Here is a 19,202-nt window from a genome sequence, read left to right on the forward strand (position 1 = left end):
TTGAAACCTGGTTCTTCAGCCAGGCACAACAATTCTCCACTCCCCCACCTGTTTTTTAAGAGTCGCAAGAATTATTAATGGTACATAAAAAGCCCATGGTGGATAGTCTAGTGTGCTTTCTCCAGGTCATTCAGATGTTGGTCTCGACTCTCATTGCTTTCATCAACATGTTACTTTCAGTTCTCCCAGATTGTGCATGCAAAGTTAAGATGGTGCCCTCTCTGTCTCCTCCTTTTTGGTAATTTTGTAGGTCTGGTTTACAAGAATATCCTCTCTATGACCAGCCCCGACCAAAAATGTTTTGCAATTTGGCATTTTTTTAATTTTTTTTTTCCCAAATCTTCCTTTGCCTCCTTATTGAAAAGGTTGCTTGTTGTTTTGTTGGTGATTTTTTTTTTCCAGTAGAAGACAGTCTATTCTTGCCTGTATTATGTGAGTGACTTGCTGTTAATCTATGTATAAGCTAAACCTTACCTTTCTGACTCACACAAGCAAAACCACCCAGCTTGACAAGTAATCTCAGAAGAACAGGGAAAGCAAGACTTGTCCTGTATCTACCTACACGTCCTCAGTTGCAACCTGTGTTTGACAGAGATTGGTCATCTGTAAAAGACTAATGAGAAATTCTTTAAAATATTTCTGATTGAAAAACATATAAGCCACAATTACTGGGAAAGCAACATCTATATAAGGAACTCTAGAAAGACAGAAATAACTGAAAATAGAAATAATCTAGACCTAGACTGGAACTACTCTTGGCTTTTCCAAAAGATGTAAGTGTTAAGGAAATTTGGTACTCAAATGAATCAAGTTGGTATGCTTCAAGGTGACAGTTTCGCCTAGAGAACACTAAGAGTTAAATTTTTTTAGACATTTAGGGTGGAAGGTGTGAGTTTAGATTGGTAGTGATTTGAGCTGTTGTATTACATAAAGCACAGAGATATTTCTGTTTGCATTTCTGACCAACTGCTATTATTATTCCAGGTTCCTTCTTACAAAGGACGTGTGGTTAGCAGAGGCATGACAGGGAAGCAGCGCCCAAGAATAAATTAATGGAGAAATATTAGTGGAATGCAGCAGGCTTGGGGGAGAGCCCAATTTACACAGAGAAATCGCTTAAAGCAGGGCCATTTGTGCCTGCACACACAGGGACGTAGCAAGGTTTGGTTAGAGCATGCACACGGAAACGGATTTGGTTATGGTTAGAATTTGTGAGTGACAGCCATGTGACAGCTGGGAGTCAGCAAAGATTTTGTAGGGATGGAAATTCTTGAGATAGGACACACGACTGCTCATGCGATCTGCATGTGCCTATCATCATGCTGTATTATAATAGCTGACACCCCAGTGTACCAGTTATCCAACGGAGAGAGGCTATAAATTAAGAAGAGGATTTGAGGAATGGTGGATATGAGAAATGAAAGTCATAACATTTAAAAATGAAGGGATAAATATAACTTGTTTTCCTGTTATCCAAACAAGCAAACGATTTCCAACCAAACCGCACACCAGTACTAAAACTCGCATTTCCATGATTTATCATTAGTGACAGGTTATTATTTCCTTACAATTTAAATTTTTTTTCCCTTTACTAACTTACCTAGAAAGGCCTTGATCCTACAAACACTTATACAACCACCTAATTTTAAGTACATGAATAATCTCACTGATTAGAGTTACTCATACATTTTTGGGATCAGGGTATAAGTCATAATGTGCAATTAAGCAGATTCATTTCCAAACACTGCTTCATTTTCTGCGGGTCCCACGCAAATGTGAAGCTCCCAGAGATGTTCAATTTAAATCAAACCTGCAAATCTGAAATACTTTCCCTTTAACTCTGAATTCAAGCCGATACAGTATCACATGACCTTTACCGTAATTTCTATTAAAATCATTTCATGTCTGGTTGCTTCTGCTATCCTGGCTCATTTGTATTGTTTACAACAAGTCATTGCTTTCGACAGTTAGTGGTGGCTGAATCCATGGTTACCAGTTTTTACATTCACTAGTTAAATGGAATGCAGCTCTTCTGGGGGGTTTCGTGGAGAAAGCTCTTAAGAAACCACAATCCTGCCATCAATCAGGCTAACCTGGGAGAAATTAATCATACAAACATAAGGATTGTTGCATATTAAAAATTTATCAAAAGGGAGCTCTGAGCTTTTATTAGTTGTAGTCACAAAAGTGGACAGGTTTGGCTCTGACTTAGTGCACAGAGGACTTGGTTCTATGGTCTACATCTAACATTCGTCCATGTTGTGCCTCCTCTGGTGCTCACTGCTAATAAAACTATACTGTTTAGCGGCTTTAAAAAAAAAAATCTCAAACACTTATTTTACCAGAAATGTGCTCAGAATATAAATAGTGCTTAAATACAGGTTTAACCAGACTGCAGTCCCAGCAAAGTAACTTAAACAGACACATACAAGACCGTAAAAAACAGAACAGACAGCTCTGAGTAGAATTCAATTAAGACAAAAAATACCCCCAAACAATGGAATGCTACTAACGAGTAAATTAAGCCACAAAAACAAATATATTTTATGGCTACCTCAGAACAATGTGCGCTAATTCCCTTTGCCCTGTTATTTATAGTTTGTCGTAGGGTGGGGTTGCCAAAATCAAAAAGCAAAGGAAAAACTTATCTGCACAATGGCTACCAAAAATCATTTAAAATGCCTAAAAACATTAGAAAAGTTCTGTACAGGATGATGGCTACAATCATTGTCCCACGAGAGCAACGAATATTTAAATCAAACACATTACTAGCTCATCTACTGCAAAGTCACTGTATCAGAAGCCCGAATTGATTTGTTTCCTTAGAACAAACTGAAAATGAACGTAACATAACATCTGAAAACAACCCCTCCTGCCCTGCTAATCGGATATTGTATAATGGTTGATTGCAGCGTTGCTCTGTGCTATTGTTGCCTATAGCATACATACTTACAGGTTCTGGGTTCTTCCAAGAGTTTGGTGCAGTTTCAAGGACAAATGTCTTAAGGAAGTCTTTCTACTGTGCAGCAGTGATCCTAGCTCTGATCTCATTACATGAGCAAAGTGCTAAATCTGACAATATAAAGAAAACTTCCTGTGTGAAGAAGAAATCTTGGAAAGTCTCAGGGTTAAAAAGGCTCCTTAAATGTGCTGGTTGATTTGCTCCCTAGTTGTGTATACACAGTAGCAGCTGATCTCTGTTTGCAGCCCTGCAGAAAGAAACCTTTGCTGAAAACCAATGGCATCACATTTCAGTGGAGCTATTGCCAGGCTCTGGAGAGCAAAGCAACCTTTGACAACTTCACCCAGTCTGAATCACCGGGGCTTGCTGCATGTCCTGCAGGACTTCAGAAACCCACATTTACCGTATTACCGCCATTTACACTATCTGAAACCCCTGCTTGTCACAATACAAGCAGAGGTCTCGGTCACTGTAAAAGGAGGTTTTAGTCTGTCAGGACTACAAACTGCAGAATTCACCAGGAGATATTTTTCTTTATCTTGATCGTGGTATTTGCAGATGAGAAGCTGTGAGCTGCACCCAAAAGCATTTTATGCCTCAGAATTGTTCAATGAGTACAGTGGGCATCCTGCTTATCCTAAATATAACCGAAACCTGCCCTGCATCAGCTGCACACACGCCAGCTGTTTTCTTCTGATACAAAGTACAAACCAACAGATTTGGGGAATAGGAGGAGGCCGGTTCTTTTATTTAATAGTCAAGTTAGAACCCCTAGCACTGGATCAAATCTGTGGAGCCCAGTGCCCCTAATTTAACAAAGCCTGGGACTCCAGGGCTGTGACTCCAACCACACACAAGTACCACCCCAGCTTGAAGCTTGGCCCCAGCACCATGTGAGACAGGCAGGACCCAGCCCTACTCCTGCACCTCTTACTGCTGTCCACATGAATTGATGAAACTGGAAAAGCAATATGAAAACAAGCTAGAGCTGTTTCGACCCTAAACTTGACAGCAACATTTGATTTTAAAGAATTACTAAGGATTAATTTCAATTAGTTGCCTCAGCACTTAGCCCAGAGTAATGCCCAGAACAATCATGACCCATGACCAGAGTATGACCAAGATCCTGCATGCTGCCTTCTGGGGTGGCAACCATTCCTTGCAGGATAACAACCAAACCCCAGAACAACACTTAGAAGAGCGCTTTTTACAAGTACATCTCTACAGAGTTGGGTTAGGAGTAGCTAAGGTTTTATTTTAGGCATTCATAAAACAGATTATTCACCACATTCCTTTCCCCTTGGGCACTATGACTATCCTAGCTCCTAATATATTGTGTGTTATTTCTTTAACATTTTGAACTTTATTCCAAAGGGCAGAAAGCAAAACTGACAGTACATCAAGACAGCATGCTCAGTGCTTCAAACAGGAAAATAATTGAGATCCTGTGCACACACAACATCTGAGCACACACGTTGCACACATATGCACACTCGCAAGCACAAACAAGCATTAAGTGTTGGTGGCCCGATTTTCAGAGGTACTCACAGTTCACACCATTTCAATTAAAAGGCACCAAGAAGAAACATAAATCTTCTCCCTGGAGGGATGACGCAAGCAAAGGAAATGCCATCTTCATGGTGAAGTTGGACTCTTTCTAGCTTCTACCACTGCTTGGCTGTGTAACCAGAACACACCACCTCACTTTTCCGTGCTAAAATCAGCACCATAAAATGTAACGCATGCTACAAAAGCAAGGTTTCTCTGCCTTCATTGCTCAAGCTGTGAAACAAGGACTGCATGTTGGGGAGGTAATGGAGTAAAACACGAGTTTTGGAGTGCAGCTCTGAGCTGCACCATAAGAGAAGCAGTGACCTTGGACAACCTGCTCTCTGTGCTCCAGTACCCAACCTGCTGCCCAGGCTCTGCATACTTTGCTCCCAACCTTTGTCCACCTGGTCTCATTTGTCCTTAATTCAGCAAGAAATGTTTGGTGTCACTTTTCTTTTTCCTGTTAGAAATTCAGCACAGAGTAAAACAAGCTCTTTGGCAGATGAAACCAAGACATTCACCCCAGTGGAAAAAGAAATGTCAGTGAATGAAGTATCCTCACCAAAAGCCCACATGTCTATACAGATGGTCTGAATCTTCCAAATTCTGCAGGAGAAGAATAACCTAATCATACTCAGCATTTCCAGCCCCTGCTCACTCTAGTACTTGGCCAGGGCTGGAGAATGCCCACCCAGGAAAACAGACTCAGTTTCTCTTTCCATCTCCTACACGATTATGTCATATCACTCACAGTCATGTAACTCTGTATCTGGGATACTTCTTCAACTCTTTTTTTGTGCAAGTACATTCTGATCCCAACACAGGGCACACAAAAGCAAAACCCTTCTCCCAACCTTGCCAACTATCCCTTAACCTGGCACATTCTGCCTTCCCTTATTTGCCCCTTCCTGATTTCCTCATTGAGTTTTCAGGGTACAGGAAAAAGAGTTAGGAGAGAAATGAAGGGAAGCTAGTCCTGAGCCTACACAATGTCAGAAGGTGTATGACTCCATCCCTCCTCCACCTATGTCCAGGCTCTGGGAAACTAACCCCACTGCCTCTGACACCCAAACCAGTGCTGGTGCCAAAGGAGGGCCAGGCCATGCCATGCCATCCCTTTGTCCATCAGCTTTGTAACAATTTACAAATTCATACGGATCTTACAATTCAAAGACATCATCAACAGCCAGTCATTTAAAACTAACACTACTAACAACTAAAAATGGTGTGAAATCTCAGTTTTAGTAGAACTTTTGGGATGTTTCTTACGTATTTTAAAGCCTCCTTTCCAGAAGTCAAGTAATTAGTTATCAGCTTGCTCTTTTAAAAAGGGATGCCTGGGTATTGTAACAAAAGAATTACTGAAAGTAACCACAGTGAAACAGAATTCCAGCAGAAACATGACAACAACTTTAAAAGTCAGACCTTTTAGCTAATCCCCAAATTTGTGGTAGAAATCTTCCTCTTTTTTTTTTTTTCATTCAGATTTTTTCTTGAATAGAAGAAACTCAGTTCCTCCAGACCTGCCTAATTTCTGCATGCATCCCCAGTCTGTCCATATAGACATTAACAATGACTACTCTATTTTCTTTTTAACATTTTAATCCAATTAATTTGGATCCTTAAGGGAAGGATAAGGTTTCCCCATAAGGGAAACCTTCCTTAACTTGATGAGTTGAAGGACTCATCAAATCTACTCACTCTTCTCATGGAAATTCTTCCACCACAGCATTTTGTCCCTTTTCATCTATGAAAGATTTCAAACAAAACCAAATACAGTCACCAAGAAACTTGTATGCTTACGCTTAGTGTTGTACTCACTTGCAGCTCTGCAGCACCTGATCAGTCAGGATTCTCCTTCCTGTTCTATTTAATATAGTACAAAATATGGCTATGCGTACAATTAAAGTTATTCTTTATCCATTTGTTTTCCGTAACATTCTTGCCTTTTATTTGCTCCCTAAAGTAATCAGTATATTTTGAAGCCATTATAAACAATAACATAGATGTAAATATTGCCACGGAGGCATCACAATAAATGAGACGTTCGGAATAATTCATTCAAGGTGTCTAGATCACAATTTAAATCCTTTCCCAATTTTAACCAAAGCTTCCATCACAGATGCGCTTAAGCCAAGGTGTACGGCTTCATGCTAGGCTGGTAATCCACGCTAACTAGGAAATAAATTTTCAGTGATTAAGTTGAATTGTTCGTACAAAACGCCAGCTTCAGCCTTTCACCCATACAAAATAGCTTGGAAAATATATACTGCATGTGTTTATTATAGCTACAGTTGCTATGAACATCTATAACTCTCCTACAATTTCTTTGATTTATGTTCAAAAACATACAGGGCATGAAATGATGCCTGCAACCTTACATTTCCCTCAAGAACATTGTGGGGAGAAGATATATTCCAAAACATCATGTTCGATTCCTTGTTATGTCTCCTTTTTAAAATAAATGTATGATAATCAATTACACATGCTTCAAAGCAACTGCCACAAGATTCCCCAACAGAAAAGCTGTTTGAGAAAAGTTCCATTTCCTTTTCCCCTAATGGCTGAGTTACAATAAGAGATCTTATTCAGATATTAAAAGCAGAAATCGTGTTACAAAGGATGGGCCCTGCTCAGCCTGTATATGCACATACAGCAGCATGCATGCCCAGACTTGACTCAGGACAAGGTTTTCAGCACAGGAATATCCCCACCGATCAGCACGCTGACACAGGCACACACGTGTGAAGCAGTTGCATGAAGAAATCCAGTTGATTTCAACAGAATGAAAAAGGCACTAAGCTAAAGTGTCAGGCTTGGCTTTCCATTCAACCCCAGTATGCAGAACATTCCTTTAAGAAGTCCATTCCACTGAAGCTTCCACTAAGAACACACATCTGCCAGTGCTGCTAGCAACATCAACAAAGCTGAATAGCACCTGTGCTGTCAGTGCCGGCGCACATAAGATTTGACTCTCCAGGCCTGTCTGAACTCCATGAAAATGTTGAAGAGAGCATTCACCCTGAGTATTGGAGAGAATGAGCTGTGTGCCATCAACAGGAATGTACAATAAGGGTTTCAACTCCACAACCCAGCACAGGGGGCGAAGGCAGCATCCTTCCTGTGGTGGGGTGGTTTTCCCATCTGAGCAGGCAGGAGCGCCTGACTCAGAAAATGTCAGGACCTTTTGCCTTCCTGCACCAGGTCCTTGTGCTGCCTTCATCCCAAGAGACAGCTTCCTTTCCCTACATCCCAGGGCTAGGTTGCAATGCGAACAGCTTGGGACCCAGGCTGGGTGGGACATACCTCTCCAGCAGGTCTGACTCCTACTGGCACCCAGTTTAGAGCAAATACAGGATAAGATGGATTCGAGACTCGTTTCAAATAGAGCATGGCTCTGATCATCAGTGCAAGAATGCAAAATGCACATGCCCAATATGGAAAGCGAAATAAACTCATTCACTGCACCCATTTTTTCTGTCTTTCTTTGAGTCAAACCCTCAGGGATTGAAAACTCACGAGAGAAAATACTCACATGCACCCCCTTAAATAGAGCACTACCATACCCATTAGTAATGAGGTCTTCAAGGAGGAGGGGGGTTTACTGGATGTGCCCAAACAGCCCCAGCTAGATAGCATCAACAGTTGTTCTCCTATTTTCACAGCAGGAAATAAGCAGGTACTGTCCATATAGGAAGAATCCAGAGGAATCTAGGTCAAAATCAAAGCAAGACTGCTCTGTCCACTTGACAAAACTCACAAGCATACACAATACCAATGCAAAAACAAAGAACTGGCTTGTAATGCTATCTCTCTTAAGATTGCTAAATAAGTGTGCAAACATTGAACTACTTGGAGTGAAGACAACATTCCTTTTGTGCGACTTCTGAAAAGGCATTTAAAAATCAATCTAAAACTTCAATATTAGGAAATTTTAAAAGCATTATTTCAAACAGGCAGACTTGAAAGAGTCTCTTGTTCACGAGTAAATCTGCAGTTAGTTTTTCTAGTACTGGTGGTTCAATCGAAAGATTCGCCAACTGCCCCCTGGAGAAAACTGAAGATCTGCATTTAAATGGAGATATAGTATTTCCAAATGCACACTACCTGGAAGGCAGATACTGTCAAGGTTTCTCAGTGAGTGGATCTCAAATTGTATTAGGTACATTTCAGTGCTGTAACTATCCCCATTCCGCAGGACTGGGACTATTTCCATATCATTTTGCCATGTGCGTGCTTCGTAATATTTGTCCTGATAAGCCAAAATTAAACCCCCATCTGCAACACAGCCTTCACAGACTAACAGCCGTATAAATAATTTTCTGATACGCACAATGAAGACGATATTAGATAGCTCGGCTAGAAATCTTAAATAATTGAAAAGTATGATGACTTAATAGAGTAGTAAGCTTGGTTTACAACGCAGCCAATTTAGAGCCATAAAAACACTGTGTAAAATTTTTATCTTGTGGTTGACCATTACATATCCTATTTATTATTCCAAAGTATTTCAACAGCATTTTTTCTTCATTAATGTGGCTGCTGGCATTTAGCACCCACTCTCTCCTTGCACGTGATTTTCCTGGAACAGCTTTAAGAAAAGAAAACAAAAACGGAGCAGACCACTACGGGGCTGTTCCTCAATACAACATGCATCTTTTCACAGTCTGACTCGAACTGGCTTCACGGGCTGTAAAATACACTCAAAACCTCCAAGACTTAAATATAATTAATCAAAGCCATAGACGTAAAGTTAAAAGGTGCAGTGTGACTACTGACCCCGACACAACAGTGAGGAAATAAATAAATAAATAAATAAATAAAATCAGACCTCATGAATATTTTGTTGCTAATGCACAGCAGCTCAAAGATCGGGTGATCCTTTTAGGAAAACAACTTAATTTTCATCTTGGAAAATCATAATAACCTTCCAGAAAAGTTTTTGCGAGTACATAACATGGGGGAGAGAAAAGGTTTAGAGTGCAAAAGACACTCGTGATCAGCTTCAAGCGCACAGGCATTAGTCCAGGCAGCCTCGTGCTGAAATTCAGGTTGCTATTGAATCGTCCCCGTAAACAAGGTTACTGTGAACGGCCCCAGATCTCCTTCCCGCAGCACCTTCAGCGCAGCCCTTCAGCTGTCTACTTAGTTCGTCCCACCTTATCTCGCAGCCCTGACATTCTAATGCTGATTCAAATTCAGGATTCAAAATGAAAGATGAAATCATCTCCAAGATCACTTAATATTGAAATACCGTTGCAGTAATAAGTGGTGCTAGGTTTGAGATAGGAACACAGCACTCCAGCAGTAACCTTTTAATTTCTGGGGGAAATAATAATAATAATTTCAAAAAAAAGAAAAAAAAAAAAAAAAGGTATGGGATGACTGCAATACCATTAATGCAATCGATTTGTTTGCCTTATTTTGATAATGAGCATGCTGAATGCCATGTTTGTTTTCTCCTGCCCCCCACACATCTGAACTGGAAGGTGCTGGAGAGGAGCATGGGCAGCCTGCAGGAGCCCCCGGCCCCAGGGTCACCTCGGTGCCCCCCAGCAGCAGGGACACGGCCCTACAGGGTAATTCTCCACGCTCAGCCCTGGTACACGCTCAGCGCACCATCTATAAGCTAATGTAGGTTATACCGCAAAGTGCTCCCGTCCTCACCGCGGCCGCATGCAACGTGTGCGGCACGGGAACATTCTGTGCTCGAGAGCAGGGGGAAACACGTATCAGATAAGTTTTACACTCTGTATCTCAGACAGGGCTGCTGCTACATGCTTAAAACTTCGGTGCTTTCAGGCAAAAGGGCGTTCGGGTTCTCACCTCCCCCAGCTGCATCCCGCGGCCGCAACGGCACTTTGAGGCTCGGGGTCACCCCGAGCAACAGAGAGGAGCGGGGGGCCGGGCCGCCTGCCCTGTGCCATTCACCTTCACTCGCACTCGGCTCCTTCCTACCGCCTCCCCCATCGCAGCCGCCTCCCACGCGCAACCCAAAGCGCCTGAACTCCACGGACGCTCCGAATGCTGCCCGGCACCGCTTCTCCCCTCCTCACAACACAGCCCCAGGCCCGGGGCACGCAACGGCGTCCCTCCCCCCCGCTCTCTACCCGCACGTGTGCCCTTGCGTCCCTCCCCCCACTTCAGCCCGGCAGGGTCCGGCCAGGCCCGGCGGCTCCCGCTCGGCTTCGGGACGGAGCTTTCCCGAGGGGGAAGACCCCCCGCGTTAAAGTAGCAGTCACCCCGGGACCCCGAACTCTCACAGTGCCTCAGTCACTTCCCCGGCACTCCTGACCCCGTGAAGGGGGGGGAGGGCAGAACTGCGTGGTTAGCGGAAAGAAAGAGAAAAAAATCGCACCCCCCTCACCCCCCTCGCTAATTGCCGATGACCGGGCGGGCCGGGGGACGGCGGGTGAGTGTGCGGGGCTGGGGGCGGAGGAGGGGGGGGAGGTTGGCCGCGGCTCGCCTCCGCACCGCCCCCGCCCCGCCGCAATGTCAGCGGGTGGAGAGGGGGCCCCGCGTTACCTGGTCAGCGCGGAGCCGCAGGCCGGCTAGTCAGGTGAGTCGTCGGGGATTTTAAAGAAGCCGAAGCCGGTTTCTTTGCTAGGAAAGTCTACAACACCATGCAGGGACATTGCAAAATCTTTACGCACGCCTCCTTTCCCCGGGCTCCCCCGACCTCCGTCGGAGAGGGGGGAGCCGCCGGCGGGCGCAGGCCGAGCGGCGCCGCTGCTGTGGGGCGGGGGGCGCGGGGGGCGGCGGCGGCGGCTGGCGCGGCCCCGGCGGGCGCGAGGGCTGCAGAAGGAAGGCGGCGGCGGCCCCGGCCCCGCGGCCCCGGCCCCGGCGGCGGCTCCGGGCCTCCCTGCCGCCTTGGTAGCGCCGGTCCGCACTCGGCCTGACCCGGGACGTCACGCCGCCTGTCTGTTTTCTCAATGATAACTTGGCAGCGGCAGGGGGAAGCGGCCGGGTTATGTATTTTATTTCATTTTTTTCCCCCTGGGCTCGGTACCGGGTACGTGCGCGTTTCTCTGCATGCGTTTTTAAGCGAAACGAAGGGGGGAAAAAAAGCCGAAACAGGAAATCCGGCGCGCGGCGGGGGCTGCCGGCCGCGATGGTGGCGGGCGCGGGGGAGCAGGCATGCGTTCATCTTTTTGTCTTTCATTTTACCTTCAGGTTGATGCTGGGCGCCGGGCGAGCCGCGCTGGTCACCGCCGGGTCCCACCTGGAGGAGGGAAGCACACGCAAAAAGGAGGAAAAAAAAAAAAAAAAAACCGAAAGAAAAGAAAGAAAAAAAAAATCACGGAAAACAGGCGGGGAGGGGGGATGGGAGAGGGTGCCACCCGGATGCGGCGGATGGGACAGCGCGCCACGCGCAGAGCAGGGCCCCGCTATATCCCTGCAGGGAATGGGACTGGGGGAAAAAGCACGCCGTATCGCAAGGGAACGTGGGGGACATGGGGAACGCAGGCCCATACAGGCTGCCCGTGGGCCACCAGGCTGTTGTGTGGAGGCTGGCAGGTGCTGGGCCGGGCTGGGTTGTGGGTGACCAGCATGTGGTGACAAGGGCTGCAGCTGCCAGGTCAACCTGTGTGACTGGGTGTTGTTGTGAGCAGGGGTAGGAGTTGGTACTGGGGTTGGCTTGCTTTCCTTGGCATTTGTGCTCCTAAAAGGAAGACCATAGAATCGTTGAGATTGGAAAAGGCCATTAAGGTCATCTAGACCAACCACCAACCCATCACCATCATGCCCGCTAACCCATGTCCCTCAGTGTAAGTACACATGGGGGCAGGGACCTTTTAGTTGCGTGCATTCCTTCCTGAACAGAGTTATTTCCAGTGCTAGGCCTCACTTTCAGGTATCCATAGTGGCACAGACCACTGTGCCCTTTCAGCCAAAGATTGCACACATACACTTTTAATATCTCAAACTGCCAACTCACTGCAGCACCTGCACACTGACCAAAGCTCTCAGTAAGGCCCAAAGTCAAGTGCCCCATCCCACACTGCATTTTCTACTGCCTGTTCTGACAACAGCTCACCGTGTACGTGTAGCTAGTGCAACAGTTCACAGAGAAGCTGAAAAGCTGAAGCAGCACAGGGCTGAAACTAAATTATTGTTGCAGCTTCTATATTAGCATTAACGCTTTCATTTTCCTCATTTAAATACAATAAAAGAGAACATGGTCTTTGCTTAATATTGTTACTAATCAGGTTTTGCTCTTCCAGTTTTTTAAGAAGATGAAGCCAGGGAGAATCTAGCATGCTGCTGTGCTGCTGCTGTATTAGTACTCTGGAACAGTGCCTTATTTTGGTGAAGTCTTTGCTCTTTAACTGGGAGGAAAAAATAAATTCTCAGAATACAGCGAAGTCCAAGCACTGCTTTAAGGAGAATGAAATTGAAAAAGTACTTATTTTTAACACAAGCTACTCGAGGTGCTTTCTGTCTTGTCTATAAAGACAAATTTGTATAGTGTTTCTGTTTCAGAATTGTTTTGAGCGGCATTTAGACGTAGAAGTTTTTATTTGTCTTAAGTATACTGTTTCAACAGTGCACTGGAGAGCACAGGGTACATTACTGATACACTGGTTTTGGTAGTCTTAAAAAGCACTTTGTGCAGCTTGATTGTTGTCTGTATTTTGCCATTTATTTTTCAGTGAGGCTCTTCTGATTGATGTGGGAAGTTTCTTTAAAGAGATGTAAGTTATGGCATAGCTACCCAAGATGCTCTGCGCAGTTGTTCCATACCTCTTCCTAAGAGAGAGATTTTAGTTGTGATTGTTGTGCTTTTAAAAGGGAATTAGTTAATCAAATTGCTGGTTTTGGAATGCATTGAAAGGAATATTGAAATGCATTAACTTCATTAAAAGAAGTGAGCAGATAGGTAACAAAACAAGTATTAGTCAAATAAGCATGAACTTGCCTATGGAGCCAATTCAGCCCTAGTGAAATCAACACAGTTGTGCTTGTCTACAGCATATTTAATTTGGCCTATGCAGCCACAGAGCCAACACTTCATTTGGCTGTCAAAGGTGTGTATATTAAAAACATATGAGCCATGCGTCTCCTTCATGTGATTAACCTCTGAAGTCAGTCGCCCAGTTTTCCACTTAGTTCAGCTGCACAGTCCTATCACATATGTAGTATTTGGTGCACGTATGCACTGGAGGTGCAGGGAAACATTCCCATCCCAGCATTAGCACGGGGATGTGAGCTGTGTCTGAAGCGAGGGCATGACGAGATGTGTTGCAGCAGAGGTTGCTCACAACCATAAGGGTTCCTGTGTGTAAGTCCCAGTTAATGGGCTGCACTGAGGTCTTTGCCACCATCTTTCATTACTGCTGTTACTCACACCAGCGAGAGTAAAGGAAAGGCTGGTATGTCTATAATCACACATTCATTTGCTATGTAGATATATCTTAAGAGCCACTCAACCCGGGAAAATTGTGCTGGAATGAGGTAGTGGATGGATGTAAAACAGAACCATGTGCAGGTGGCTCGTTCATTCTGGAATGACAGAGCTTCTTCCTGGTTTCACTTAATCCACTTCTAAAGTGGATTAGGCGAATTCAAAAACGTGAACTCTTATGCTGGCATGATATTTGACTACATATGGTTTTGGTTAAGGGTAATTACTGCAGTGTAGCTAATAACTGTTTTGGAATAATTTTGTGTGTAGACAAGTCCAAAATCGCACACCTGAAAACAACACACTGTACATAGCCTTTCTGTATAACATAAAGTTAATTTAGCCCAACATTTGACCTACTTCTTTCCTTGTGAGGCATATTTAATTCATTACAAGTTTTCTTTCTTAGCAGAAACTGTACAACAGCCATGTGCTTATGATCAATTCAAGGACAGTGCTTCCATGTGCACTCCACAAGATAAATAAACAATTTACACAACATATAGTCTGAGTACATTCTCAGCTGTTTGAAGCAGACAGTTGGCCCTCTACTGCAGAAAATATCAAGTTCTAAATTGTAAATATTTTGAGTAGGCTGTTAACAAAAGGAAAACAAAAGCCAAAGGTCTATGTCCTCTTGAACCCCCATGATCTGCTTATCCTTTGACTACATAGTGCTCAAAGCAGTAGTGTCTGCATGAAGCACCCGTTATAATTCAATACCTCTAGCTCCTGCATGAGGAACCTCTCAGGTTAGCACAAGATGGCTTGCAAAACAATGGGCTTTCCAGGAGGTACCTTAGGAACAGGGAGCTAGTTCTTCATTTGCTTACAGAGACCTGAATCAGGAACAACCTACTGTAGTCTCAAGCAATTACTCTGCTCTGAACAGATGCAGGAGGGCTCAGAATCAGCTGTGTTCTATCACTGCTGGTTCATAGGAAAGTTATTGAAATGATAATGAGAAAGGATTTTTTTCTTTTCAGCCTTGTGCCGAGCAGAAGGATCTTCAAACGTTATTCTGTCTTATTCTGTACCACACACCTCCCTGCAAAGAGAGGTGACTCTGACCTGAATTACAAACTTTAACCTCAAAAAAAAAGGGGGGAAGCTGAAGGTGGGAGAGGGAAATAAGGAAAAAAAAAACCAAACAGATGTAAGCTCAGGTAGTAAATCAAATAAATTTTGAAGAGAAAAATAAATATAAAGGCTAGATGGTACAAATTACTAACCTTGAAACACTGACATGGGAAAAGCCAATAAAAACTATGAAAATATGAAGAAAAAAACCTTACTATTTGTAAAAGGCAGAGGTACCCAAGGATCTTCCCATGTGTAGATGAAGTCACCCTGCTATCCCATGTATCAATCAACCAAGCTACAAACAGTTCTCATTCTTAAGCTCCAGTTGTGATTATGAGCATGGCTTTACTCTGCTGTGCTGGGCTTTGGCTGAAGGATACAGGGAATGGATTTCACATATGTCTCCTTCATGCTAAGTCTGCTTATTTAAGTACAAAGCTTTCTGATAAGAAAGTAAGCATTGAGTGAAGAAGATAAAAACACAGATAATCATGATAAAAAAAAACCAAGTTTTTGAATCCTGTTGTAGTGTAACATTGGCCATGGGCCTAGTCTTGATAGTAAGGCTGAAAGTGGACTGAGATTGAAGGCAAGCAAGGCTTGGGGACCATGCAGGAGCATGTCTAAAATCATTATCATGTCAACAGCTGGATTAGATTGCTTTACACTGCTGCCACTAGGAGCACTCTAAAAGCAGGAGCCACCTGCAGTGAGAGGGTGTCCAGGATCTGCCCTGCTCCTGCTGGGACAGGGGACTGCTGATCCAGCAAGGAACAGGTCTGTGAAACTGAGAGCTCTTGGAGAAAACAACACAAGAGAAAAAAGAGGAAACCTCAGCATATGGCTATTGCAGAGAAATGAAGGATCCTCTCTGGGAATTGGTTAGTAGCGCTGATGTTTAATATTTGTCATAACAACCACTGACTGTTTTGTTTTTTGTTCTAACAATGTGAATTATGCATTAAACATTAATACAAGCGAGTGTACTTTTCTTTTGATCTTCAAGCATAATCATTTCTAATGAGAGTTTATACATGAGCACTGAAACAAATCCCTGAGTCATGTGAATTTACATTGGTTTTACTCTGTGTGAAAGATATCCCACATGGGTTACTCATGTCTGTTAAACATAACATACTTACAAGTCAGAAGAAAAAACAAAGAACTTGTGTTTGGCTTAACTACTAAGTATCAGTGTAGACATTCAGTTCACACACTAGCAATAATGCAATATTGAAAAGTGATTTTATCAGAGATCAGAATCAGGGTGAGGTCCCCACTTAATTAAGTCGGATCCAAGTCCTCACAGAAAAAAAAAAAAAGCTCACCTGACTTCCGCAGTCTGGCTTCTAACAATGCTTGGGCCAAGTATTGGAGGAATTTGAACTAACTGAATAAAGAAGGTGACAAAGAAGTGAGGCTCTGGCTTGCCTGATGTAGACAACAGAGAAATTCTACGATGCTCAGTGGCTTCCTTGATGTTCTTGACAGACAAGCCGCAGTGCAGGGCTGACTTCATCTGAACCAAGGCCAGAACCATGTCTCATTTCTGCTCTTTTAAACATTAGTGACAAACTGCATTTTGTGAAAGCACAAACACTGTGCAACTGCTAACACAATTATTTAAAGTAAAAATGTTTGAGCCCTTCCACATGCAGTGTGTGCAAAGTACATACAAGATACAAGTGCAGGGTGGAACAGTCTGTAATGAGCCTGATCCCTCTGTATATGAGGTCTCATTACAAGATTTCTAAAATGCCTCTCCAGAACAGATCTTGAAGGCAAGGGCTGCAGAGGAAGAATGGCTGCCAAGAAGATATTATGTTTAATGGCAGATAGACTCTATCTATGATCCAGAACATTCCTCAGGAATGCTCAAAAGTCCATCAACATATTTTATTCTTAACATATGAGTGCTACAGAAGGATTGAAAGCCGGAGACCCGGGATTACCCCATGTGATACGGTGTTCTCACAGGAGGCTGCAGTCATGCTTCCTGCTGCTCCTCTGCTTTGGCTTGAATAAGCTTAAAAGCTAATGGTGGAGTTTTGAAAGGAAGGGCAGAAGATGCCTATTCAAGGAATAGTTTACAGACTAGAAGAAGAGGGAACATGAAACCCTTCATCCCTGAATCTGATTTCTCTAACTGCTATTTTTCATATGAAGACAGAGGGACTGATACTACTGCAGTCGAGAAGAAAGTACCTCTGACTCCATTATGGAAATCCAACACTGTATGAACTAAATCTTCCCTGAGATTATAGGGCTTCATATATGGGAGGCACATGGCGTGTCAAGTTGGAAGATGAATAAGTCAATAATGAATCTTTAATAATTTTCACCTGAAGGACCCCAGCTCCATCTACTCCCTGCTAGCAGCCCATTTTCAGAACCTAACCTCAAAAGTTCAACAAGTTTTCTGGCTTTTCAGAATCCCAAGTACCTCCTCAGGCATGCAGAAAAAGCCTTGCTTTCAATGATGTGGGTAGAAAATGGTATACACAATGCATAGGGAGGCCTTTCTCAGCCGTGGTTCAGCATTACAAAGCCTGTCAGACCACAGGCTCCTGGGATGCCCTCACAGCCCTGGAATGCTAGCTGGAAGTGTTCCCCTGTAATTTAGCTCATTTGGAACATTAAAGATGCTCATTTCTAGGGACATAAGTGAAATGCGCTGATACTGAACACATTGTTTTACACCTGCGGGCCTTTAGCAGCCAACATAGAAGCTAGTGGGAAAGGGAAGACACCAGTTTTAATTTTGTTGTTTATGACAGAAAATGGTGAGAATAGCAGTAAAAGATCATATTCTACAGACTAATGCACTTATTTACACTTAACTGCCTAACCCCAGTCAGAACCTTATATTTTATTACTGACTACACAAAAATACCATCTTATGTTGAAGTAATTAGCTGGTCAGAGCCACAATACAGACCAAGCATACAGCTGGAGAAAGCTGACAGAGCTCTACTGAAATCAGTGGAGGCATACCAGCTTATACCAAATAGGGACCTCATTTGCAACTTTTAATCAAAAAAGGGCGAGGGGGGGGGGGTGGGGGGAGGTAGGGAGAGAGAAGTTGCATTTTGTTTCATGAAATAGTGGCCATAGAGTAAAGCAACAAAGTAATAAAATAAAATATAATAAATACTTACATGGTAGCCAAGACAGAAGCAGAGAAGCAGAACAAACATGTAAATCTTAGCAATGAAATCCTACACTTGTGTTGCTGCGTATTTCAGCATCAGAACCACAGAAATTACCACTTGACTTTGGGACAGGAAGCTGAGCTCATTTTCTTGCCTCTGTACTTTTGGACCCCATTAGGGCTGCAACCTTCTCATCCCCGTCATAGCTCACCTCCTGGTAACACTCCAGGGAGAGGGGCAGAAGCGACACAATAGGTGATTTTCCATGGGCGGATGTGCACATGTGAAGGGAAACAATCAAATTTTAATGACAATTTGGAGGCTCTTGAAGCTAATTTCTGGGCAGTGCAGAAATTACTGCCAGGAGCCACATGCTCTCTTCTCCTGCTGATGTAAGCAGGAATCACGGCTGTCCAAATTTCGTAGAAATAAGTCCAAAACCATCAGGTCACGCCATAAAAGGCACAATGAAAGAGTCCAACTGAGCTGCCCATTGCCAATGCAGAGCAATTCCTACAAAATTGCGGATGAGTGCACCAGATTAATGCTACCAAAGCTCTGTTCTCATTAGGTGCTTATAGCACAGTAGCACTGTTCAGGGTAAGAAGATAATTTGGTTAGGTGCTGTATAAAGCATTTAACCAGATGAAGTTCCTGCATCCAAAGCCCTGTGAGAAACCTTGCTGAGGGAGTGTAGCAAACGGGATATCCTGGGGAGAAAGCGCAGCAATGATGGTAACAAAGGCAGCTACAGAGGGTTTTCCTCCATCAGGCTGATGATAATTCTGCCAAGAAAATAAGCTGTTTATTTCCTTTCTAGCTATGATACTACATTGCATTACTGAAACACAGTTCAATAATAGCTTACAAACGAAGTTTATAAAGCTTTATAAACCTTGTATCTAAGACAGCATGTACTGCTTAAACTCCCTAAACTATATGAAAACCAACAGGGTTTGTTTTTGTTTTTGTAGATACCTCCTTATAGATAATTAAATTTAAAAAGAATTAATTTTCTAAATAGCATTAGCCTTTAAGTTGCTCTGTA

The 19,202-nt window shown here is 43.5% G+C and overlaps 1 protein-coding gene and 1 long non-coding RNA gene across 13 annotated transcripts in view; one reads left to right on the forward strand and one right to left on the reverse strand.

Moving 5' to 3' along the window:
• The window catches only part of ESRRG (estrogen related receptor gamma), a 379,159-nt gene that overhangs the window by 349,556 nt on the left and 10,401 nt on the right, over nt 1–19,202 (reverse strand). For 5 of the 12 annotated variants that reach the window (XM_052690335.1, XM_052690325.1, XM_052690319.1 and 2 more), the window contains exon 1: nt 11,039–11,207. The exons of 5 other annotated variants lie outside the window; for them this stretch is intronic. Coding sequence is in view for 1 of the 7 variants with exons in the window: in XM_052690295.1 (XP_052546255.1) it covers nt 2,954–3,051 (98 nt within the window). In the remaining 6 variants the exon portion in view is untranslated. Of the gene's footprint in view, nt 1–2,953; nt 3,226–11,038; nt 11,208–19,202 lie in introns of those variants that run through there. 2 more of the 12 variants (XM_052690295.1, XM_052690353.1) reach the window with 2 other exon arrangements.
• LOC128084397 (uncharacterized) lies at nt 11,448–15,070 on the forward strand. The gene is made up of 2 exons (XR_008208517.1): nt 11,448–11,525; nt 11,687–15,070. It is a non-coding gene; the product is annotated as an uncharacterized LOC128084397 (long non-coding RNA).

The sequence above is a fragment of the Tympanuchus pallidicinctus genome, unplaced genomic scaffold (assembly GCF_026119805.1).
Source record: "Tympanuchus pallidicinctus isolate F22 unplaced genomic scaffold, pur_lepc_1.0 scaffold1, whole genome shotgun sequence".
NCBI lineage: Eukaryota > Metazoa > Chordata > Aves > Galliformes > Phasianidae > Tympanuchus > Tympanuchus pallidicinctus.